The sequence below is a fragment of the Aethina tumida genome, chromosome 6, assembly GCF_024364675.1.
Source record: "Aethina tumida isolate Nest 87 chromosome 6, icAetTumi1.1, whole genome shotgun sequence".
Lineage (NCBI taxonomy): Eukaryota > Metazoa > Arthropoda > Insecta > Coleoptera > Nitidulidae > Aethina > Aethina tumida.
The window spans coordinates 11,603,927-11,626,888 of record NC_065440.1 but is presented as its reverse complement, the minus strand read 5'-3'; the positions used below and the strand labels follow the sequence as shown (position 1 = coordinate 11,626,888).

Sequence of the window (22,962 nt, the reverse complement as noted above, 5' to 3'; positions counted from 1 at the left end):
TAAATAATAATAATAATAAATAACTTTTATTAAAGTAAATATATTTAATTAATAACTATTATATTTTGAAAATTTAAATTTACAGTTATGAGAAAATATATATTTAATTAAAAAAGTCATATACATTTTTTGATCAAGTATAAAATATAAAATATTATTTAAAAATTTAAAATTAAAAGTACTGAGTTTATATTTAAAACAAATTCATATAATATTTAATAAAAACCCAAAAAATATTAATTTTAGTAAAGAATTTTGTATCAAACTAAAAAGTTAAAAAATCAAAGACCTTTGTAGTACAAAGACAATTATTACACAAATTAAAAGCCCACACTACAATGTAATAAATCATTTTATTTAAAATAAAAATTTTAAATAAAAATATTCTAAATAGGTTTAATAGAAAAACTCAAAAAAATCTTAATTTTAGTAAAGAAATTTGTACCAAACTAAAAAGTTAAAAAATCAAAGAAACTTTTGTAGTACAAAGACAATTATTACACAAATTAAAAGCCCACAATGTAATAAATCATTTTATATAAAATAAAAATTTTAAATAAAAATATTCTAAATAGTTTTAATAGAATTTATTAATTAAGTAAATAATAGAGATAAAATTTCATTTTGAAGATTTAAATTTTCAATTATTGTAATGTAATATTTAAAAAATTGCTATTTAATAAAATTTTTATTAAAATAACGATTATTTATTTAATAATTCATAAAATATTTGTTTAATTTAATTTGTTTAAAATTTTCCTAAAATAATAATATTAAAAAATTAAAATTAATATTTATTTAATAACTCATAAAATATTTATATAAATAAAAATATTCTGAATGTTTTTATAATATTTATTAATTAAATATGTAATAGATATAAAATTACACTTTACACATTATATTTAATAAAACTTTTATTAAAGTAAATATATTTAATTGAAAACAAATAAAGTATATATTTAAATAAAATATTCTGAATAATCTTAATAGAATTTATATATTTTGAAAATTTAAATTTACAGTTATTAGAAAATATATATTTAATTAAAAAAAGTCATATATATTTTTTGTCTAAGTATAAAATATAATGTATTATTTAAAAATTTAATATCAAAAGTACTGAGTTAGAGTATTATAAAATTAACAACTATTGTGCAATAAATTATGTTACACTTTATAACATTATATTTAAAACAAATTTAAAGAATATTTAACAAAAACCCAAAAAAATCTTAATTTTAGTAAAGAAATCTGTACCAAACTAAAAAGTTAAGAAATCAAAGAAACCTTTGTAGTACAAAGACAATTATTACACAAATTAAAAGCCCACACTGAAGTGAATATATAAAATTGTTTAATTCAAAGAAACCAATTAAAACCGTTCAGACAAAAGCGTACTTTCGTGGAAAATCATTGAGGAAATCAAGATCTTATCTACACTTTCACAAGTGTGAATTTTTTTTTTATTGTAAAATCAATCCACAGATAAACAACATTTATCAGTCATCAGAACAGAAACAAAACGCATCGAAAACAACTGCGAACGTGTCAGTGCGAGAGCCGTTCAATCGAACCACCGATCGCAACTGACGCGCCGTCCGAATTAACCAGATAAACGATTAAACAAAAAGGAGGCAAAAACAAAAAAAAAAAAAAAAAACTAAATAAGCGGACGGACAATTTCGCCGCATCGATCTCGCGCGTCTCCGTCGTATAAAAGTGCGGGGTTGCGGTCTTATCGGCCAGTTCCGAACTTGAAGTGTCTTGTCGCAAGCACGATGGTAAGTTTGCGTTAATTCCTGTCCGTTCCGTCGCACACGCATCTTCCGGCGCCTCCGGACGCATCGCGGCCGGCCTCAAAGTTTAAACGAACGAACGCCGTTCAATCGCACAAAATGATGGTTTACGGAGCGTCGGGGATGCGGTGACGACGTCGTTCTTGTGTCGCAACCGCACTTTGTCCGCGATGTGGCTTTTGTTGGGCATTTTTTACGCAACACCCCGTATAGTGTTCAGTTGAAACACGTAGAGAATGCCACGCAGTAAGTCCCGGTTTAAAGTTAATGAATGTAAAAATTTACAAATTTTAATTGTCCAATTTGAATATTCAACAAGTTTTTGAAAAGCTTCTTTGTGACCGGAAGATTATTAAGAATTTTAAAGGTGGTTTATATGTAAATTACTTAAAAATACACCAAGTCTGCCCCTGTCAGACACTTTAGAGTCAGCCAGACCCGTTAAATTACGTCATTTTTTATTATTAACCGGTGTTAATTGCTTGTTAATTACAGAAAACTTTGTTTTATTAAATTTACTTAAGCATATGTTAAATAATAAAGCTAATCACTGACTCATACCTAACATAACCTAAAATTTACAAGAGATGCCCAACATAACCTAACTTTAGTTTGCTTTCTTATATTAAAATATAAAACTTCCTTCTAGAGACATTTATTAATTTTTATTGATGGTCCAAAATGATTTAAAACACTTTGCTCAACTGTTAATACTCAGGTTTTACACATTAAATTTCATTGACTTGTTTTCTTGCATTAAAATGTAGATTATTGTATATCGTTAGTAGTATTTTTATTTCGAATCTAAATATATAACAATATGCATCATTCTTATAGAAACAATTTCGTAATAGTTAATTGAAATATCACCAGATAATGTTTGGTTTATTTATAAACTTATGTCGATGGTCAAGAACGAAAATATAAATTAGTTGGGTAATAAAACAAAAGGGATTAAAATCCGTTTGTTTTAATAAAATATTTGACTAGTAACACGTAAACTAATTTGGATTTTATAAAGATGGCCTAACCTAACCTACATGTTATAATTTGTTAATTAAATATTATTTCGTTTAGTTATTTAAATTTCGTTTATTATACATTATCTTTTGTCACATTAACAAATAGATTATTTTATATAGATCTTTTAGAATATAGTTTATTTATAATTAAATTATATTCATTGTGTACTTACTTGATAATACCTTACCTCAATTAGGTTTATAAGTAAACATAACCTGCAAAGATACTTTTATGAGCACTTCAAAGTACTACAAATACCTAAACTAACCCAGCTTTTATAAAGATTGCCTAATATAACCTACATATTAGATTTTATAAAGAATGTCTTAGATAACCTACAAGTTACATTCTGCTGATTTTAATGTTTTCTTAAACCAAAATGCAGTTTATTTTTAATTAAAATGTATTTATTGTATACTTAATTGGTAATATCTTATTCAACTAGGTTTATATGTATACATAACCTGCAAATTACTTTTTAAAATACAGATTGTCGTATTTTGTTTAAAAGATACTTTTATGAGCACTTCAAAGTACCACCAATACCTTAATTAACCCAGTTTATATTAAGATTGCCTAACATAACCTACATATTAGATTTTATAATGTTTAAGATAACCTACATGTTATATTCTGTTAATTTTAATGTTTTCTTAAACTAAAATGTAGTTTATTCTTAATTAAAATATATTTATTGTATACTTAATTAGTAATAACTTACCTCAACTAAGTTTATAGGTACACATAACCTGCAAATTACTTTTTAAAATATAAATTGTCGTATTTTGTTTAAAAGATACTTCTATGAGCACTTCAAAGTACTACAAATACCTAAACTAACCCAACTTTTATAAAGATTGCCTAACATAACCTACATGTTAGATTTTATAAAGAATGTCTAAGATAATCTACACGTTTTGTGGATTTTAATGTTTTCTTAAGCTAAAATGCAGTTTATTTTTAATTAAAATATATTCATTGTATACTTAATTGGTAATAACTTACTTCAATTAAGTTTATACGTAAACATAACCTGCAAATTTCTTTTAAAACTATAGATTGTCGTATTTTGTTTAAAAGATACTTCTATGAGCACTTCAAAGTACTACAAATACCTAAACTAACCCAAGTTTTATAAAGATTGCCTAACATAACCTACATGTTAGATTTTATAAAGAATGTCTAAGATAATCTACACGTTTTGTGGATTTTAATGTTTTCTTAAGCTAAAATGTAGTTTATTTTTAATTAAAATATATTCATTGTATACTTAATTGGTAATAACTTACTTCAATTAAGTTTATACGTAAACATAACCTGCAAATTTCTTTTAAAAATATAGATTGTCGTATTTTGTTTAAAAGATACTTCTATGAGCACTTCAAAGTACTACAAATACCTAAACTAACCCAACTTTTATAAAGATTGCCTAACATAACCCACATGTTAGATTTTATAAAGAATGTCTAAGATAATCTACACGTTCCATTCTGTGGATTTTAATGTTTTCTTAAACTAAAATGCAGTTTATTTTTAATTAAAATATATTCATTGTATACTTAATTAGTATTAACTTACTTCAATTAAGTTTATACGTAAACATAACCTGCAAATTTCTTTTAAAAATATAGATTGTCGTATTTTGTTTAAAAGATACTTCTATGAGCACTTCAAAGTACTACAAATACCTAAACTAACCCAACTTTTATAAAGATTACCTAACATAACCTACATGTTAGATTTTATAAAGAATGTCTAAGATAATCTACACGTTCCATTCTGTGGATTTTAATGTTTTCTTAAACTAAAATGTAGTTTATTCTTAATTAAAATATATTCATTGTATACTTAATTAGTAATAACTTACTTCAATTAAGTTTATACGTAAACATAACCTGCAAATTTCTTTTAAAAATATAGATTGTCGTATTTTGTTTAAAAGATACTTCTATGAGCACTTCAAAGTACTACAAATACCTAAACTAACCCAACTTTTATAAAGATTGCCTAACATAACCAACATGTTAGATTTTATAAAGAATGTCTAAGACAATCTACACGTTCCATTCTGTGGATTTTAATGTTTTCTTAAACTAAAATGCAGTTTATTTTTAATTAAAATATATTCATTGTATACTTAATTGGTAATAACTTACTTCAATTAAGTTTATACGTAAACATAACCTGCAAATTTCTTTTAAAACTATAGATTGTCGTATTTTGTTTAAAAGATACTTCTATGAGCACTTCAAAGTACTACAAATACCTAAACTAACCCAAGTTTTATAAAGATTGCCTAGCATAACCTACATGTTAGATTTTATAAAGAATGTCTAAGATAATCTACACGTTTCATTCTGTGGATTTTAATGTTTTCTTAAACTAAAATGCAGTTTATTTTTAATTAAAATATATTCATTGTATACTTAATTAGTATTAACTTACTTCAATTAAGTTTATACGTAAACATAACCTGCAAATTTCTTTTAAAAATATAGATTGTCGTATTTTGTTTAAAAGATACTTCTATGAGCACTTCAAAGTACTACAAATACCTAAACTAACCCAACTTTTATAAAGATTACCTAACATAACCTACATGTTAGATTTTATAAAGAATGTCTAAGATAATCTACACGTTTTGTGGATTTTAATGTTTTCTTAAGCTAAAATGTAGTTTATTTTCAATTAAAATATATTCATTGTATACTTAATTGGTAATAACTTACTTCAATTAAGTTTATACGTAAACATAACCTGCAAATTTCTTTTAAAAATATAGATTGTCGTATTTTGTTTAAAAGATACTTCTATGAGCACTTCAAAGTACTACAAATACCTAAACTAACCCAACTTTTATAAAGATTACCTAACATAACCTACATGTTAGATTTTATAAAGAATGTCTAACACGTTTTGTGGATTTTAATGTTTTCTTAAGCTAAAATGTAATTTATTTTTAATTAAAATGTATTTATTGTATACTTAATTAGTACTATCTTATCACACTTATGTTTTATACATAAACATAACCCACAAATTACATTTTAAAATATTGATTGTCGTATATTGTTTTAAAGGTAATATGATAAGCAATCCAAATATGTAAAATAATACGACATTAATGTAGAAATGACGTCGCAATCCTTAATTGAATCACCATTAGGCACGTGTTTTTTTCATATCGTATCAATTTCCACCGGCATTCCAATTGCGAACGAAACAATCGCAATAACCGTCAATTACCCGTCGAACAGTCACGGCGGCACTCCGTTCTTTTCCATCTTGCGGTCTAGCTGAGGTGTGAGAAAATAGTAAATAACCGTCTTATCGGCCGATCGTTCGATTTATGAATGAGGACACACCTCCCGGTGCAACGGCGATAAGAACAAAAGAACAGAGAAAGAAAAAAAACCGAAAAGAAACAACGAACGGAGCCGTTACCGAACGACGACGCTCTTCATCCACACTCTCTTCGTCCCATAAACCGTCTTATCTGGTCCGTGGACTTGGCTCTCTCTGTCCCTTTTGCCGTTTCGTTCTTCTTTTGATTAGTTTTTTTTTTTTTCGCATTCCTGTTCGCCACACCGGCGGGGCCCGGCAACGGGGCCGTGAGGCACACCGCTTATCGCGGCTTCCCCTTAAGCATTCCGGGGCCCGGGTACCGGGAAAGATTATTAAAAAATCACGCACCTGTCTGGGATGCATGGTTCCGTGTAAATTTATCGGGTACCTTTTCGGGGAATATGGCTGAGTCAGCCGTTCGTGTGACTCACACGCAGGTACTATCGCACGTACTCCGTTTTTACATGGTCGAAAACCTCCACCTATTCATGTAGTTGATTGTACAGCTAATTGTTATTGATTGTGTGTTATGGATCAACAATAATTATTTGGTTTTACTGACATAAACATCAATGAACGATTACACGTGCTAATTAGTAACGAGGCTCAAAATAATCCATTCATCAGATGAGTGTATTCATTACTTAATTATTCGGTAGTCCCCATAACTAGTTTATAAATTCATGTACAATAAATTAAAGGCACTGCTTAACAAATAGTAAAGAAATTCGAATTAATTCATTCGGGAGTTGAGTGTATTCATTCATTAATTATTCGATCATTCGATAGTCTCCATAACTAGTTTTTAGTCAGTAAAAATCCTCCACAAATTCAAGTACAATAAAATAAAAGCACTGCTTAACAAACAGTAAAGAAATTCGAATCAATTCATTCGGGAGTTGAGTGTATTAATTCATTAATTATTCCATCATTCGATAGTCCCCATAACTAGTTTTTAGTCAGTAAAAATCCTCAACAAATTCATGTACAATAAAATAAAAGCACTGCTTAACAAATAGTAAAGAAATTCGAATCAATTCATTCGGGAGTTGAGTGTATTAATTATTGCATCATTCGATAGTCCCCATAACTAGATTTTAGTCAGTAAAAAGCCTCCACAAATTCATGTATAATAAAATAAAAGCACTGCTTAACAAATAGTAAAGAAATTTGAATCAATTCATTGAGGAGTTGGGTGTATTAATTCATTAATTATTTGATCATTCGATAGTTCCCATAACTAGTTTTTAGTCAGTAAAAATCCTCCACAAATGTATGAACAATAAATTAAAGACACTGCTTAACAAATAGTAAAGAAATTCGAATTAATTCATTCGGGAGTTGAATGTATTCATTCATTAATTATTCGATTATTCGATAGTCTCCATAACTAGTTTTTAGTCAGTAAAAATCCTCCACAAATTCAAGTACAATAAAATAAAAGCACTGCTTAACAAATAGTAAAGAAATTCGAATCAATTCATTCGGGAGTTGAGTGTATTAATTAATTAATTATTGCATCATTCGATAGTCCCCATAACTAGATTTTAGTCAGTAAAAATCCTCCACAAATTCATGTACAATAAAATAAAAGCACTGCTTAACAAATAGTAAAGAAATTCGAATCAATTCATTGAAGAGTTGGGTGTATTAATTCATTAATTATTCGATCATTCGATAATCCCCATAACTAGTTTTTAGTCAGTAAAAATCCTCCACAAATTCAAGTACAATAAAATAAAAATACTGCTTAACAAATAGTAAAGAAATTCGAATCAATTCATTCGGGAGTTGAGTGTATTAATTCATTAATTATTCCATCATTCGATAGTCCCCATAACTAGTTTTTAGTTAGTAAAAATCCTCCACAAATTCATGTACAATAAAATAAAAGCACTGCTTAACAAATAGTTAAGAAATTCGAATCAATTCATTCAGGAGTTGAGTGTATTAATTCATTAATTATTCCATCATTTGATAGTCCCCATAACTAGCTATAGTCAGTAAAAATCCTCCATAAATTCATGTACAATAAAATAAAAGCACTGCTTACTTAATAAACAGTAAAGAAATTCGAATCAATTCATTCAGGAGTTGAGTGTATTAATTCATTAATTATTCCATCATTCGATAGTCCCCATAACTAGATTTTAGTCAGTAAAAATCCTCCACAAATTCATGTACAATAAAATAAAAGCGCTGCTTAACAAATAGTAAAGAAATTCGAATCAATTCATTCGGGAGTTGAGTGTATTAATTAATTAATTATTGCATCATTCGATGGTCCCCATAACTAGATTTTAGTCAGAAGAAATCCTCCACAAATTCATATACAATAAATTAAAGACACTGCTTAACAAATAGTAAAGAAATTCGAATTAATTCATTCGGGAGTTGAGTGTATTGATTCATTAATTAATCGATCATTCGATTGTCGCCATAACCAGTTTTTAGTCAGTAGAAATCCTCCACAAATTCATGTACAATAGATTAAAGGCATTGCTGAACAAATAGTAAAGAAATTCGAATTAATTCATTCGTTAGTTAAGTGTATTAATTCGTTAATTAATCGATCATTCGATAGTCCCCATAATCAGTTTTTTGTCAGTTGAAATCCTCGACAAATTCATGTACAATAAATTAAAGACACTGCTTAATAAACAGTAAAGAAATTCGAATTAATTCATTCGGGAGTTGAGTGTATTCATTCATTAATTATTCAATCATTCGATAGTCTCCATAACTAGTTTTTAGTCAATAGAAATCCTCCACAAATTCATGTACAATAAATTAAAGACACTACTTAACAAATAGTAAAGAAATTCAAATTAATTCATTCGTTCGTTGAGTGTATTAATTCATTAATTACTCGATCATTCGATAGTCCCCATAACCAGTTTTTAGTCAGTTGAAATCCTCGACAAATTCATGTACAATAAATTAAAGGCACTGCTTAACAAATAGTAAAGAAATTCGAATTAATTCATTCGGGAGTTTAGTGTATTCATTCATTAATTATTCGATCATTCGATAGTCCCCATAACTAGATTTTAGTCAGTGGAAATCCTTCACAAATTCATGTACAATAAATTAAAGACACTGTTTAACAAATAGTAAAGAAATTCGAATTAATTCATTCGATAGATGAGTGTATTCATTCATTAATTATTCGATCATTCGATAGTCCCCATAACTAGTTTTTAGACAGTAAAAATCTTTCACAAATTCATATACAATAAATTAAAGACACTGTTTAACAAATAGTAAAGAATTTCGAAATAATTCATTCGTTAGTTGAGTGTATTAATTCATTAATCAATCGATAATTTGATAGTCCCCATAACCAGTTTTTAGTCAGTTGAAATCCTCAACAAATTCATGTGAAATAAATTAAAGGCACTGCTTAACAAATAGTAAAGAAATTCGAATTAATTCATTCGATAGATGAGTGTATTCATTCATTAATTATTCGATCATTCGATAGTCCCCATAATTAGTTTTTAGACAGTAAATATCCTCCACAAATTCATGTACAATAAATTAAAAGCACTGCTTAACAAATAGTAAAGATATTCGAAATATTTCATTCGATAGTTGAGTGTATTCATTCATTAATTATTCGATCATTCGATAGTCCTCATAATTAGTTTTTAGTCAGTTGAAATCCTCGACAAATTCATGTACAATAAATTAAAGGCACTGCTTAACAAATAGTAAAGAAATTCGAATTAATTCATTCGGGAGTTGAGTGTATTAATTCATTAATTATTCCATCATTCGATAGTCCCCATAACTAGATTTTAGTCAGTAAAAATCCTCCACAAATTCATGTATAATAAAATAAAAGCACTGCTTAACAAATGGTCAAGATATTCGAAATATTTCATTCGATAGTTGAGTGTATTCATTCATTAATTATTCGATCATTCGATAGTCCCCATAACCAGTTTTTAGTCAGTTGAAATCCTCGACAAATTCATGTACAATAAATTAAAGGCACTGCTTAACAAATAGTAAAGAAATTCGAATTAATTCATTCGGGAGTTGAGTGTATTCATTCATTAATTATTCGATCATTCGATAGTCCTCATAATTAGTTTTTAGTCAGTTGAAATCCTCGACAAATTCATGTACAATAAATTAAAGGCACTGCTTAACAAATAGTAAAGAAATTCGAATTAATTCATTCGGTAGATGAGTGTATTCATTCATTAATTATTCGATCATTCGATAGTTCCCATAATTAGTTTTTAGTCAGTAGAAATCCTCCACAAATATATGTACAATAAATTACAGGCTTAAAAATAGTAAAGAAATTCCGGTGATTCATTCGATAGTTCATTAATTAATTATTCAATCATTCGATAGTTCCTAAACGAGTTTTTAAACAGTACAAGTTTATGTACAATAAATTATTGTTAGTGTAATTTAGCAATAATTATTCACATTTATGGTACAAACATCAATGAACGATTACGGGTAGTTTATCGGTCTGAAAAAATGCCATTTACCCGAAGCATCAATAAACATTTACAACCGATAATGGCCGATGGAAATGTATAGCAAGGTGTAGTACTAACGAGGGTGTTTCTGCGTTCATGATGCGGATCACGTAGCGGAACATTCCGTCCGTTAATTGGTTAATGAAGGAATGTTGGAAATTAAACGGCACACAATAAAAAGTGGGGGTTTGAATGGTCGGCACAAGTTGCGACTAGTTTTCGGTGATTATGTAACATTAAAAAAACGATAACGCGACTTCGAGTTTGGCCCGTGCCCACAATTTACTTTGAAGCGTCCGATTCGTAATTAATAACGATGGTAATAATGGCATCTTTGTTTTCATTGAGCGAGTCACATTTTTTCGAATGATGCAACAACGTTCCGATGTGTTGCACGGTTGCGTCATTTTACTACCATTCATGAGACCGATTCAAGATCGTGTCTTGTGTCTCGGGTGGGTGTGTCTCGACGTAAAAAAATTTATCTAGTATAGTCGATGACGGAGTTTCTTGGAAAAAATTTCTACTGGAACTAGTCTGGACAAGATTTGTTCTTGGAAACCGCTGGTGAATGAAGTAATCGTAAATTTGCTTAAAATTAGAAAACTAGAAAACGTTGCTTTTTGCATTAATTAAATGGGTTTAAGGCTAAACTTGTGTCGTGTGCTAAAAATAAATTATATTTAAACGTAGGAACGATAACGAAAATGGTGTTTTTGAATGAAATAAATGGGAAGCACATTTTGATAAAGACCCACAGTATGTTAAAAACGTTGTAAAGCCAGATTTATATAATTTAAATGACTTAAAACCCAAAATTGAGATGAAACTGGGAAGAAATACCATTTTCTAAGTAATAAATTGTGTTTAAACCCCCAAAAGATGAAGCAAGTATTGCTTTTCATTAAAATAAATAAAAAATACAGTAAGTTAAACACATAATTGTTGAATTAAATGATTTTAAAATTAAATCCACTGTTAAACATCTTTAAATTTTATGAGAAGCTCCCATTTTATGAGATGTAATTAATATTTAACCCCCAAAAGATGAAGGAAATGCTGCTTTAGAATAAGATAAATAAGAAACACAATTAAATAAACACATAAAATGTGTTAACAAGAATTTAAAGTAAGAATTTGTTGTATTTTTATGAATTAAATGATTTTAAAACTAAATCCAGTGTTAAACATCTTTAAATTTTATGGGGACACTCCATTTTCTAAGAAATAAATTATATTTAACCCCCCAAAAGTTGAAGGAAATGTTGCTTTAGAATAAGATAAATAGGTAATACAAGTAAATAAACACAAAATGTGTTAAGAACAATATAAAGTAAGAAAATGTTGCTTTTTTATTAATTAAATGGTATTAAAACTAAATCCAGTGTTAAATATCTTTAAATTTTATGGGGACACCTCATTTTCTAAGAAATAAATTATGTTTAACTCACCAAAAAATGGAGGAAATGATGCTTTAGAATAAGATAAATAAGAAATACAATTAAATAAACATATAAAATGTGTTAACAACAATATAAAGTAAGAAAATGATGCTTTTGTATGAATTAAATGGTATTAAAACTAAATCCAGTGTTAAACATCTTTAAATTTTATGGCAACACCTCATTTTCTAAGAAATAAATTATATTTAACTCACCAAAAAATGGAGGAAATGCTGTTTTAGAATAAGATAAATAAGAAATACAATTAAATAAACAGATAAAATGTGTTAACAACAATATAAAGTAAGAAAATGTTGCTTTTGTATGAATTAAATGGTATTAAAACTAAATCCAGTGTTAAACATCTTTAAATTTTATGGCAACACCTCATTTTCTAAGAAATAAATTATATTTAACTCACCAAAAAATGGAGGAAATGCTGTTTTAGAATAAGATAAATAAGAAATACAATTAAATAAACAGATAAAATGTGTTAACAACAATATAAAGTAAGAAAATGTTGCTTTTGTATGAATTAAATGGTATTAAAACTAAATCCAGTGTTAAACATCTTTAAATTTTATGGGGACACCTCATTTTCTAAGAAATAAATTATATTTATCTCACCAAAAAATGGAGGAAATGCTGCTTTAGAATAAGATAAATAAGAAATACAATTAAATAAACACATAAAATGTGTTAACAACAATATAAAGTAAGAAAATGTTGCTTTTGTATGAATTAAATGGTATTAAAACTAAATCCAGTGTTAAATATCTTTAAATTTTATGGGGTCACCCCATTTTCTAAGAAATAAATTATATTTAACTCCCCAAAAAATGAAGAAAATGCTGCTTTAGAATAAGATAAATAAGAAATACAATTAAATAAGCACATAATATGTGTTAACAACAATGTAAAATAAGAAATTGTTGCTTTTGTATGAATTAAATGGTATTAAAACTAAATCCAGTGTTAAATATACTTAAATTTTATGGGGACACCCCATTTTCTAAGAAATAAATTATATTTAACCCCCCAAAAGTTGAAGGAAATGTTGCTTTAGAATAAGATAAATAAGAAATACAATTAAATAAACACATAAAATATGTTAACAACAATGTAAAATAAGAAATTGTTGCTTTTGTATGAATTAAATGGTATTAAAACTAAATCCAGTGTTAAATATCTTTAAATTTTATGGGGACACCCCATTTTCTAAGAAATAAATAATATTTAACCCCTCAAAAAATGAAGGAAATGCTGCTTTAAAATAAGATAAATAAGAAATACAATTAAATAATCACATAAAATGTGTTAATAACAATATAAAGTAAGAAAATGTTACTTTTGTATGAATTTAATATTATTAAAATTAAATTCAGTGTTAACCATCTTTAAATTTTATGAGGAAATACTATTTTCTAAGAAATAAATTATATTTAACCCCCCAAAAAATGAAGGAAATGCTGCTTTAAAATAAGATAAATAAAAAATACAATTAAATAATCACATGCAATTTGTCAACATCAATCTAAAGTAATAAAATATTGCTTTTGTATGAATTAAATGGTATTAAAACTAAATCCAGTGTTAAACAACTTTCTATTTTATAAGAATATCCCATTTTCTAAGGAATAAATTATATTTAACCCCTCAAAAGATAAAGAAAATGTTACTATTGAATAAGATAAATAAGTTAAAAAGTGTTTATTACTGTCAATATTGATTGATTGATTGATTGATTATCTTTTATTAGGAAATCCAATTTTCTAGAAACTTAAATTTCGATTGAAAAGTTGAAGTCGAATGAATAAAATTTTGCGTTGGTTTCAAATGAACTGAGTTTATCTCTTTCTTTAATTGTGGATACATAAAATAGGTTTTAAACATTATAAATAACAATTAAATTAAATGTGAACCAAATTTATTGTGAAACATCTTTTATTATTTATTGAGAAAGTAAAACACATTGCTCCAAGAACATTTATTATTAACAAATTATAATTTTATTTCCTTGAAACATGGAATACGGAAAATAAATTGCCCCTAATCTCGATTTACCGCGTGAAACCGCAAAATAAAAAGACCGGTCAAAGCAAATCATTAAATGTTGGGCACAAAATTCAACAAACAATTATTCAAACAACTTAAACCCAAATTCGTTGCAAACCAACAACCAAAAATACCCATTGCGACCTATCAAATTAAACGCCATCGAATGGCGCACATAAATCCGCAACGCCAACAGTCCCAAAACCGAACCTTGCGGCCCACCGCCAGTTGTTAACTAAAACGCCGGTCCATCATAATGGGGGGTTGGTGGCGTGACGCAACAAGTGCCAATGGTTACGTCCGTCCCATCACCTACCATTGGTCCAGATAACAATATACAGGCGTGCCACCAATCCGAAGTCGCTCATTCAACCGACACCTTCACTCGGTGCAACATCTACAAGTTGTAGCGCTGCACTTTTGCCGTTCAGTTCGGTTCCCTGTGATTCTGTGGTGAACGTAGAGACTGAGAAAAAGGGAATGGTGAGTTTTATTATTATTTATTTATTTTTTTTTAATGGGTTTTCCGGTGCGCCGGATGTTTGTACGGTTTTACGGCTTTGACGTCGGTCTGGACTATTAATATCGGTTCGGGAGGTGTGAAAAATTCTTCCACCACTTTGCCCCCGGGCCGCGTCACGCCAATTTAATTTCGGACTTTTGGCATAAGGCCCTTGTTTGTTGATCAAATATTTTGCTTGCCGTTCGGCGTTCGGGCTTTGGCCAACGTTTGACTATCGTCTTTTGATCGCCTCATCACTGCCGCCCACTCGCCGCCGGTTAAAACAAGGACGCGAGTGCGAAATACCTGTCGTGCACAATCAACAATTATAAGGATAACGCGTCCATTATCTCGGCGACGAGAACGGAGAGGAAAGAAAATCGGTCCAGTAATGTACCGGAATCTCGCCCACATTCCGGTACACCTGCGACCGAACACGCCGGAACGTGACCGTACATTCGGCCCGTCCGCGAATCAGTCACGGATTGCATAATTGATTGGAACCGGGAGGCGGGAAACGCGGACGCGGCACCACTCGGTCTGCCGCTGCCGCTGCTTGGATCATCGTTTTTCGGTCGTGGGGTGACCGCGACCTTCGACGCCGACACATCCGATCCGCGGATTTCGGTGTCGCGCCGTCTCCTTCAAAAGACCTCTCCGCGACGGACATGCGATGCCTCCGCAGGTGTTCGACGATTTGCATTGCCCCCGGTTATGGGGACACTCCTACGCTGTCGGTGTTTTTTTTTTACGGAAAAAAGTACATTCGACATCGTGTGGAGGTGAATCGGATGCTCGGGCTTCGATTACGTTAAAATAATATAAAATTGTCGGATCGATTTTGGTACTCCTCGTATATTTTTACACTGTTCTGCTATGTATTGGCCATAAATCGACGGTTATCTCAATCGTTAGGTGAAGAAATTTATTCTTCGCGACATATACCTTTTGTAACACCCCGTATATTATTGCACTGTTAAAGTATTTAGATTTATTTTGAAATTTCCTTTAAAATGATGTATAATAGTCCACTAGTTCCGCTATGATTGGCTATAAATCGACACTTAGCTCCATCATTAAATGAAAGACTTTAGAAATTTGTTCTTCCTTCACTTTCGCGACATATACCGTTTGTAACACCCCGTATATTATTGCACTGTTAAAGTATTTGGATTTATTTTGAAATTTCCTTTAAAATGATGTATAATAGTCCACTAGTTCCGTTATAGATTGGCTATAAATCAACACTTACCTCAATCATTAAATGAAAGACTTGAGAAATTTGTTCTTCCTTCACTTTCGCGACATATACCTTTTGTAACACCCCGTATATTATTGCACTGTTAAAGTATTTGGATTTATTTTGAAATTTCCTTTAAAATTATGTATAATAGTCCCCTAGTTCCGTTATAGATTGGCTATAAATCCACACTTATCTCAATCATTAAATGAAAGACTTTAGAAATTTGTTCACTTTCACGACATATACCTTTTGTAACACCCCGTATATTATTGCACTGTCAAAGTATTTGGATTTATTTTGAAATTTCCTTTAAAATGATGTATAATAGTCCACTAGTTCCGTTATAGATTGGCTATAAATCAACACTTACCTCAATCATTAAATGAAAGACTTGAGAAATTTGTTCTTCCTTCACTTTCGCGACATATACCTTTTGTAACACCCCGTATATTATTGCACTGTTAAAATATTTGGATTTATTTTGAAATTTCCTTTAAAATGATGTATAATAGTCCACTAGTTCCGTTATAGATTGGCTATAAATCAACACTTACCTCAATCATTAAATGAAAGACTTGAGAAATTTGTTCTTCCTTCACTTTCGCGACATATACCTTTTGTAACACCCCGTATATTATTGCACTGTTAAAGTATTTGGATTTATTTTGAAATTTCCTTTAAAATTATGTATAATAGTCCCCTAGTTCCGTTATAGATTGGCTATAAATCCACACTTATCTCAATCATTAAATGAAAGACTTTAGAAATTTGTTCACTTTCGCGACATATACCTTTTGTAACACCCCGTATATTATTGCACTGTTAAAGTATTTGGATTTATTTTGAAATTTTCTTTAAAATGATGTATAATAGTCCACTAGTTCCGTTACAGATTGGCTATAAATCGACACTTATCTCAATTATTAAATGAAAGACTTTAGAAATTTGTTCTTCCTTCACTTTCGCGACATATACCTTTTATAACACCTCGTATATTATAGCACTGTTAAAGTATTTGAATTTATTTTGAAATTTCCTTTAAAATGATGTATAATAGTCCACTAGTTCCGTTACAGATTAGCCATAAATCGACACTTATCTCAATCATTAAATGAAAGACTTTAGAAATTTGTTCTTCCTTCACTTTCGCGACATATACCGTTTGTAACACCCCGTATATTATTGTACTGTTAAAGTATTTGGATTTATTTTGAAATTTCCTTTAAAACGATGTATAATAGTCCACTAGTTCCGTTATAGATTGGCTATAAATCGACACTTATCTCAATCATTAAATGAAAGACTTGAGAAATTTGTTCTTCCTTCACTTTCGCGACATATACCTTTTATAACACCCCGTATATTATTGCACTGTTAAAATATTTGAATTTATTTTGAAATTTCCTTTAAAATGATGTATAATAGTCCACTAGTTCCGTTATAGATTGGTTATAAATCGACACTTATCTCAATCATTAAATGAAAGACTTTAGAAATTTGTTCTTCCTTCACTTTCGCGACATATACCTTTTGTAACACCCCGTATATTATTGCACTGTTAAAGTATTTGGATTTATTTTGAAATTTCCTTTAAAATGATGTATAATAGTCCCCTAGTTCCGTTATAGATTGGCTATAAATCGACACTTATCTCAATCATTAAATGAAAGACTTTAGAAATTTGTTCTTCCTTCACTTTCGCGACATATACCTTTTGTAACACCTCGTATATTATAGCACTGTTAAAGTATTTGAATTTATTTTGAAATTTCCTTTAAAATGATGTATAATAGTCCACTAGTTCCGTTACAGATTGGCTATAAATCGACACTTAGCCCAATCATTAAATGAAAGACTTTAGAAATTTGTTCTTCCTTCACTTTCGCGACATATACATTTTGTAACACCTCGTATATTATAGCACTGTTAAAGAATTCGGATTTATTTTGAAATTTCCTTTAAAATAATGTATAATAGTCCACTAGTTCCGTTATAGATTGGCTATAAATCGACACTTACCTCAATCATTGCATGAAAGACTTTAGAAATTTGTTCTTCCTTCACTTTCGCAACGTATACCTTTTGTAAGACATCGTATTATCGCACTGTTAAAGAATTTGGATTCATTTTGAAATTTCCTGTAAAATGATGTATAATAGTCTACTAGTTAGTTATGTTATAAATTGCATATAAATTGACAATTACCTCAATCATTAAATGAAAGACTTTTGAAATTTGTTCTTCCCCCACTTTAGCGACATATATCCTTTGTAACACTTCGTATATTATTGCATTGTCAAAGAACTGAGGTATTACTGACTTTAGAAATTAGTTGTTGATTCCCTTCTCCGATGTATTCCTGTGCTACCACATGTTGCTTCCTCTGTCAACAGCATTTCTAACACATCCATTATCGTTACATTTTCCAGATCCTTTTATCAGTATTATTGGCGGCAATCACCGTCCACACCGCCGTCTCCAGAAGACTGAGCGACATCTCCAACGAACTGACGCCGGGCGCCATCGGCAACAGGTACTACCGCGAGAACCCCGAATGGGTGAAGATATTCTCGGCGCCGCAGGACACGGTCGCCCAGAAATACGGCGCCCCAGTCGAACTGACGTGTCAGGCGATGGGTTCGCCGCCACCCACCATCCAATGGTACAAGCGTAACACGAAACTGACGGAGAACGAGCCCGATTACGAGGTCCAATCGGAAGGCTTGGCCAAAGTGACGTCGCGATTGGTGATCAACTATTTGCTGCCCCGGCACGAGGACCTGTACAGGTGCGTGGCGGTGAGCGGTGGCGAGGAGGCGACCGCCGTCTCCAAGCTCATCGTCATCAACACCGAGGGCAATCGGGAGTTGAACTTCACCCAGCTGCTCCAGAACAAGATATTGGGCGCCTATCATCGCCCCAGGGCTTCGTATTGGGCCACCACTTATATGGATGTCATTGGTGAGTTTACAACAACACAATATAGATTATAAATTACCTTACAATCAGCCATTAAGTGGAAGAAATTGGTTCTTCCTCCTCTTCCACTGCAAATACATTTGTTAAAAGCCATATATCACATTACACAGCTGAAGAATTCAGGTTAGTCCTAAAATTTCCTTAAATTTGGTTGTAAATCAACAGTTAATAACCATCAAGACTTTAGAAATTGGTTCATTCTTATCTTTAGCTGTGAATACATTTTATTACTCCTTATATATAATTACACTGTCAAAGGATTCAGATTTTCCTTGAATTTGTTTTTAAATTGACATACAACAGTCCAGTATGTAGTTTATGAACCAACAGTTATTTACCATCCAACCAACATTAAGTGGAAGAAATTGGTTTGTCCTCTTTCACTGCAAATATATTTGTCAAACGCCATGTACATCATTACACTGCTGAAGAATTCGGTTTGGTCCTTTAAAATGATGCATGGTAGCCCACTAGTTTGAAATTAATTGTAAATCAACAGTTAATAATCACCAAGTGGAAGACTTTAGAAATTGGTTCCCCCTTATCTTTTGCTGAGAATGCATTTTGTTATTCCTTATATATTATTATTATTCTGACAATGAATTCAGATTTGCCTTGAAATTTTCTTTAAATTGACATGTAACAGTACAATATATAGTTTGGTAGTCATTAACCATTAAATGGAAGACTTTATACATTGGTTCCTTCTTTTATTTAGCTAAGAATACTTATTCAAACTCAGATTCATCTTGAAATTTCTTTTAAACCGATCTATCAATAGATAAAAGTATTTTAATCTTTATTATATTCCAGGAAACAACGTATATTTGCCATGCAGGACCGTAGGAAACCCAAAACCGGAACTCGTATGGCTGGACCCCATGGACAGGAAAGTGTCACGCGACGAAAGGGACAGGGTGCACGTGATGGCTAACGGCGATCTTGCCATTAGAGAAATGCAATGGTCCGACATGGGCAACTACATCTGCTCAGTGTCCAACGTCGTTGGGGAGGATCAAGTGGAAACGTTCCTCTATCCCATGAAGGTAAGTCCATTCGTCTGGATTGCCTTGAAACCTTTAATTAATTTGTCTGTTTGTTGTTTGCAGAGGTCGGACAAATAACAACGGAACAAGGCTCATCCACCAACGAGAATCTAGTCAAATTACATAAGATTTTTTTATTTATGAGATTATTGATAGTATTTATTTATATATAACAATAATTTATGTACTTACTAAATTGTAAAAACTTAACATGTTTAAAGAATATTATAAAAGCATTCTTTAAGTCTTTAAGTGTTTTATTTCCTCCCCCAACGAAGTCGAAACAATAAAATAAAACATGGCACACCAAAGCATCTCCCCGATGTGTAATAATTTTATCGTTTATCTCCGGCTGAGTTAGAGGCGTTAGCCAATTAATGTATATGGTTACAGATAAGCAAATGGTCAGGGCGACTGAACTGCGTTAAAATTGTGAAACGTGTCGCATTCAGATCACACCAAGTGAACAATGCGTACCGAGTTGCTCGTGGTTCTGGCTATTGGACTTCTGTTCGCGTTGTGCGCGGCCGAGGAACTACCCACTGACGACACCGTCCATAAACCGAAGAAAAAAGGTGAAAAATATGGATGAGATTGAATTTATTTTGTTTACAATGTGTGTGTGTACTTCAGGTGCTGCCAACAACATAGTGTTTACAGTAAGAACGTCTGAACCATGTCCGGATGGTTATAAGAAAGTCAAGATACAGAATAAAATCCGTTGTAAGGAAGTAAAGAAATATTGAAAATGACTTATTAATTTATTACTTAACTATTGTGCACCTCTTCGAAATGTACGTTTAATTTAATATAATTTTGATCATTGCCTTTAGTTTGTTTTTCCCCTATTTTTGTTAGGAGCACGTACCAACCTAAAATTATTAACGATTGCGTTTCTGTGAAACTGCATTTTTATATTGTTGTGTACAGCCGTACCGCTGAGTCGGAAGGTTTACGTGTACTCTGGGTTGCATACATACAGAATTTAGATGGACTCAGTGAAAGTGCTAAGCAGGGATGATACTCGAACCGAGGGTGACGGTGGTCGAGTCCTGCGAGGGCGGAGTTAAGCTCTGTCAGGGAAGTTGAGTAAAAGTATTGGCTTGGCTTGGCATAACCGTCGGGATCACCTGTTGATTTAATTACATATATATAAATCAAAAACTGGATCTTAGACAAGTAGGTCGCTATTTACAACAAACTGTTGTGTTGTTGTGTTAAAAATAGACGAAAATATTATGGAACATTTTTGCATAAAAATTAAATAGAAACGTTATATTGATATTAGTTTTTTCTCGTATTTTACGAGGGGGTCCAAGAGTTTCGACGTTGAATGTATATGACGTGGACATGTCAGACTTAGAGTAAATTTATAGAATTAAATCTCCATCTCAATATAATTTTAACATTGGTGTATCCCCCATATGTATTTCAGATTGTGCCAACATAAAAACAAAATACTTAATAGCGCAGACAAAATATGTGTATAGATGAATCACCCCGTATGTATTTCGCATAAAAATATATTATTTTGTAATCAAATTTTACGTATGATGTGACCTACGGGTCTCAGATAAAAAATTGCGCATTGACGCCATGATGATGCAATTTGTTGTACGATGTTAGTTATATTATTTTTTACTCTATCCATTTATGGCAAAAAATTTTAATAATATAAATAACATCTTGTATGTTTTATATGTAATTTTATTAGAGTAGAGCTGATTAAAGCATGTTCAAAATGTAAAGAGTTAAAGAAATAATGAAAATGACTTAAAATAAGATATAAAAATTGATATTAATTTATTATTTGACTGTTGTGCACCTCTTCGAAATGTACCTTTAATTTAATATAATTTTAATCATTGTTTGTTTTCCCCCTATTTTCGTTAGGAGCACATACCAACCTAAAATTATTAACGATTACGTTTCTATGAAACTGCATTTTTATTTTTTATTTTTTTTATTTTAATTATAGAAATGACTTGTGAACCACTGAATCAGTGGCACTGTGTCAAATAGTCTATTTGTATAGACATATTTTATTTAAAATACCCTTTTAAAAATAGTTTTTTACATTATTCTCAAAATCAGGATGTTATTTGGACATATTTTGGACCAAAAGTTGTTTTAATTCAATATAAGTTTAACCTTGGGCTTAAATCTGTGTATCATTTCATGCATTTGTTACATTGTTCAAAAATATGGTTTTAATTTGAAATTTCCTTTAAAATAATGCATGGTAGCCACTACTTTGGTCACGAATTAATTGTAAGTCAATAGTTAATAATCACCAAGTAGAAGACTTTAGAAATTAGTTCCTCCTTGTCTTTTGCTGTGAATACATTTTGTTACTCCTTATATATTATTACACTGTCAAATAATTCGGATTGCCTTGAATTTTTCTTTAAGTTGACATGAAACAATCCAATATATTGTTTGGCAGTTATTAACCATTAAATGGAACGCTTTATACATTGGTTCCTTCTTCTATTTAGCTACGAATGCTTATCCAAATTCAGATTTATCTTGAAATTGCCTTTAAACTGCTGTATCAATAGATAAAAATATTCAAATCTTTCTTATACTAGAGGAAAGAACGTATATTTGCCATGAAAGACTGTAGGAAACACAAAACCGGAACTCGTATGATTGGACCCCATGGACCAGGAAACGTGATGGTGAATGAAGATCTTGCCAACTACTCAGTGTCCAACGTCGATGGGGAGGATCAAGTGGGAACGTCTCTATATCAGATGCAGGTAAGTCTATTCATTTGGATTGCCCTGAAACCTTTAATTAATTTGTCTGTTTGTTGTTTGCAGAGGTCGGACAAATAACAACGGAACAAGGCTCATCCACCAACGAGAATCTAGTAAAATTACATAAGATATTTCTATTTATGAGATTATTGATTGTATTTATTTATATATAACAATAACGTATGTACTTACTAAATTGTAAAAAACTTAACATGTTTAAAGAAATTATAAAAGCTTTCTTTAAGTCTTTAAGTGTTTTATTTC

General features: G+C 30.5%; 1 protein-coding gene and 1 long non-coding RNA gene across 4 annotated transcripts; both read left to right on the top strand.

Annotated features, from left to right (window-relative positions):
• Positions 1 to 1,650: 1,650 nt before the first annotated feature.
• LOC109605675 (neural/ectodermal development factor IMP-L2) lies at positions 1,651 to 22,936 on the top strand. 3 transcript variants are annotated; one of them, XM_049968885.1, is made up of 4 exons: positions 1,651 to 1,784; positions 18,341 to 18,872; positions 19,704 to 19,936; positions 20,000 to 20,183. In XM_049968885.1, exons 1-4 carry the CDS (start codon positions 1,782 to 1,784, stop codon positions 20,012 to 20,014), a joined length of 783 nt encoding a protein of 260 aa, XP_049824842.1. In that variant the 5' UTR covers positions 1,651 to 1,781; the 3' UTR covers positions 20,015 to 20,183. The 3 variants fall into 3 exon arrangements, with proteins under 3 accessions (XP_049824842.1, XP_049824841.1, XP_019877831.1); XM_049968884.1 differs by lacking the exons at positions 1,651 to 1,784; positions 20,000 to 20,183 and adding exons at positions 14,278 to 14,649; positions 22,762 to 22,936; XM_020022272.2 differs by lacking the exon at positions 1,651 to 1,784 and adding an exon at positions 14,279 to 14,649.
• On the top strand, positions 20,329 to 20,763 carry LOC126265945 (uncharacterized). Its single transcript, XR_007548421.1, has 2 exons — positions 20,329 to 20,511; positions 20,570 to 20,763. It is a non-coding gene; the product is annotated as an uncharacterized LOC126265945 (long non-coding RNA).
• Positions 22,937 to 22,962: the final 26 nt, after the last annotated feature.

Bases quoted from the DNA above. Each gene is read 5' to 3' on its own strand.
- LOC109605675 (XM_049968884.1), top strand. The intron at 18,873-19,703 runs GTGAGTTTACAA...ATTATATTCCAG, and splicing joins CACTTATATGGATGTCATTG to GAAACAACGTATATTTGCCA.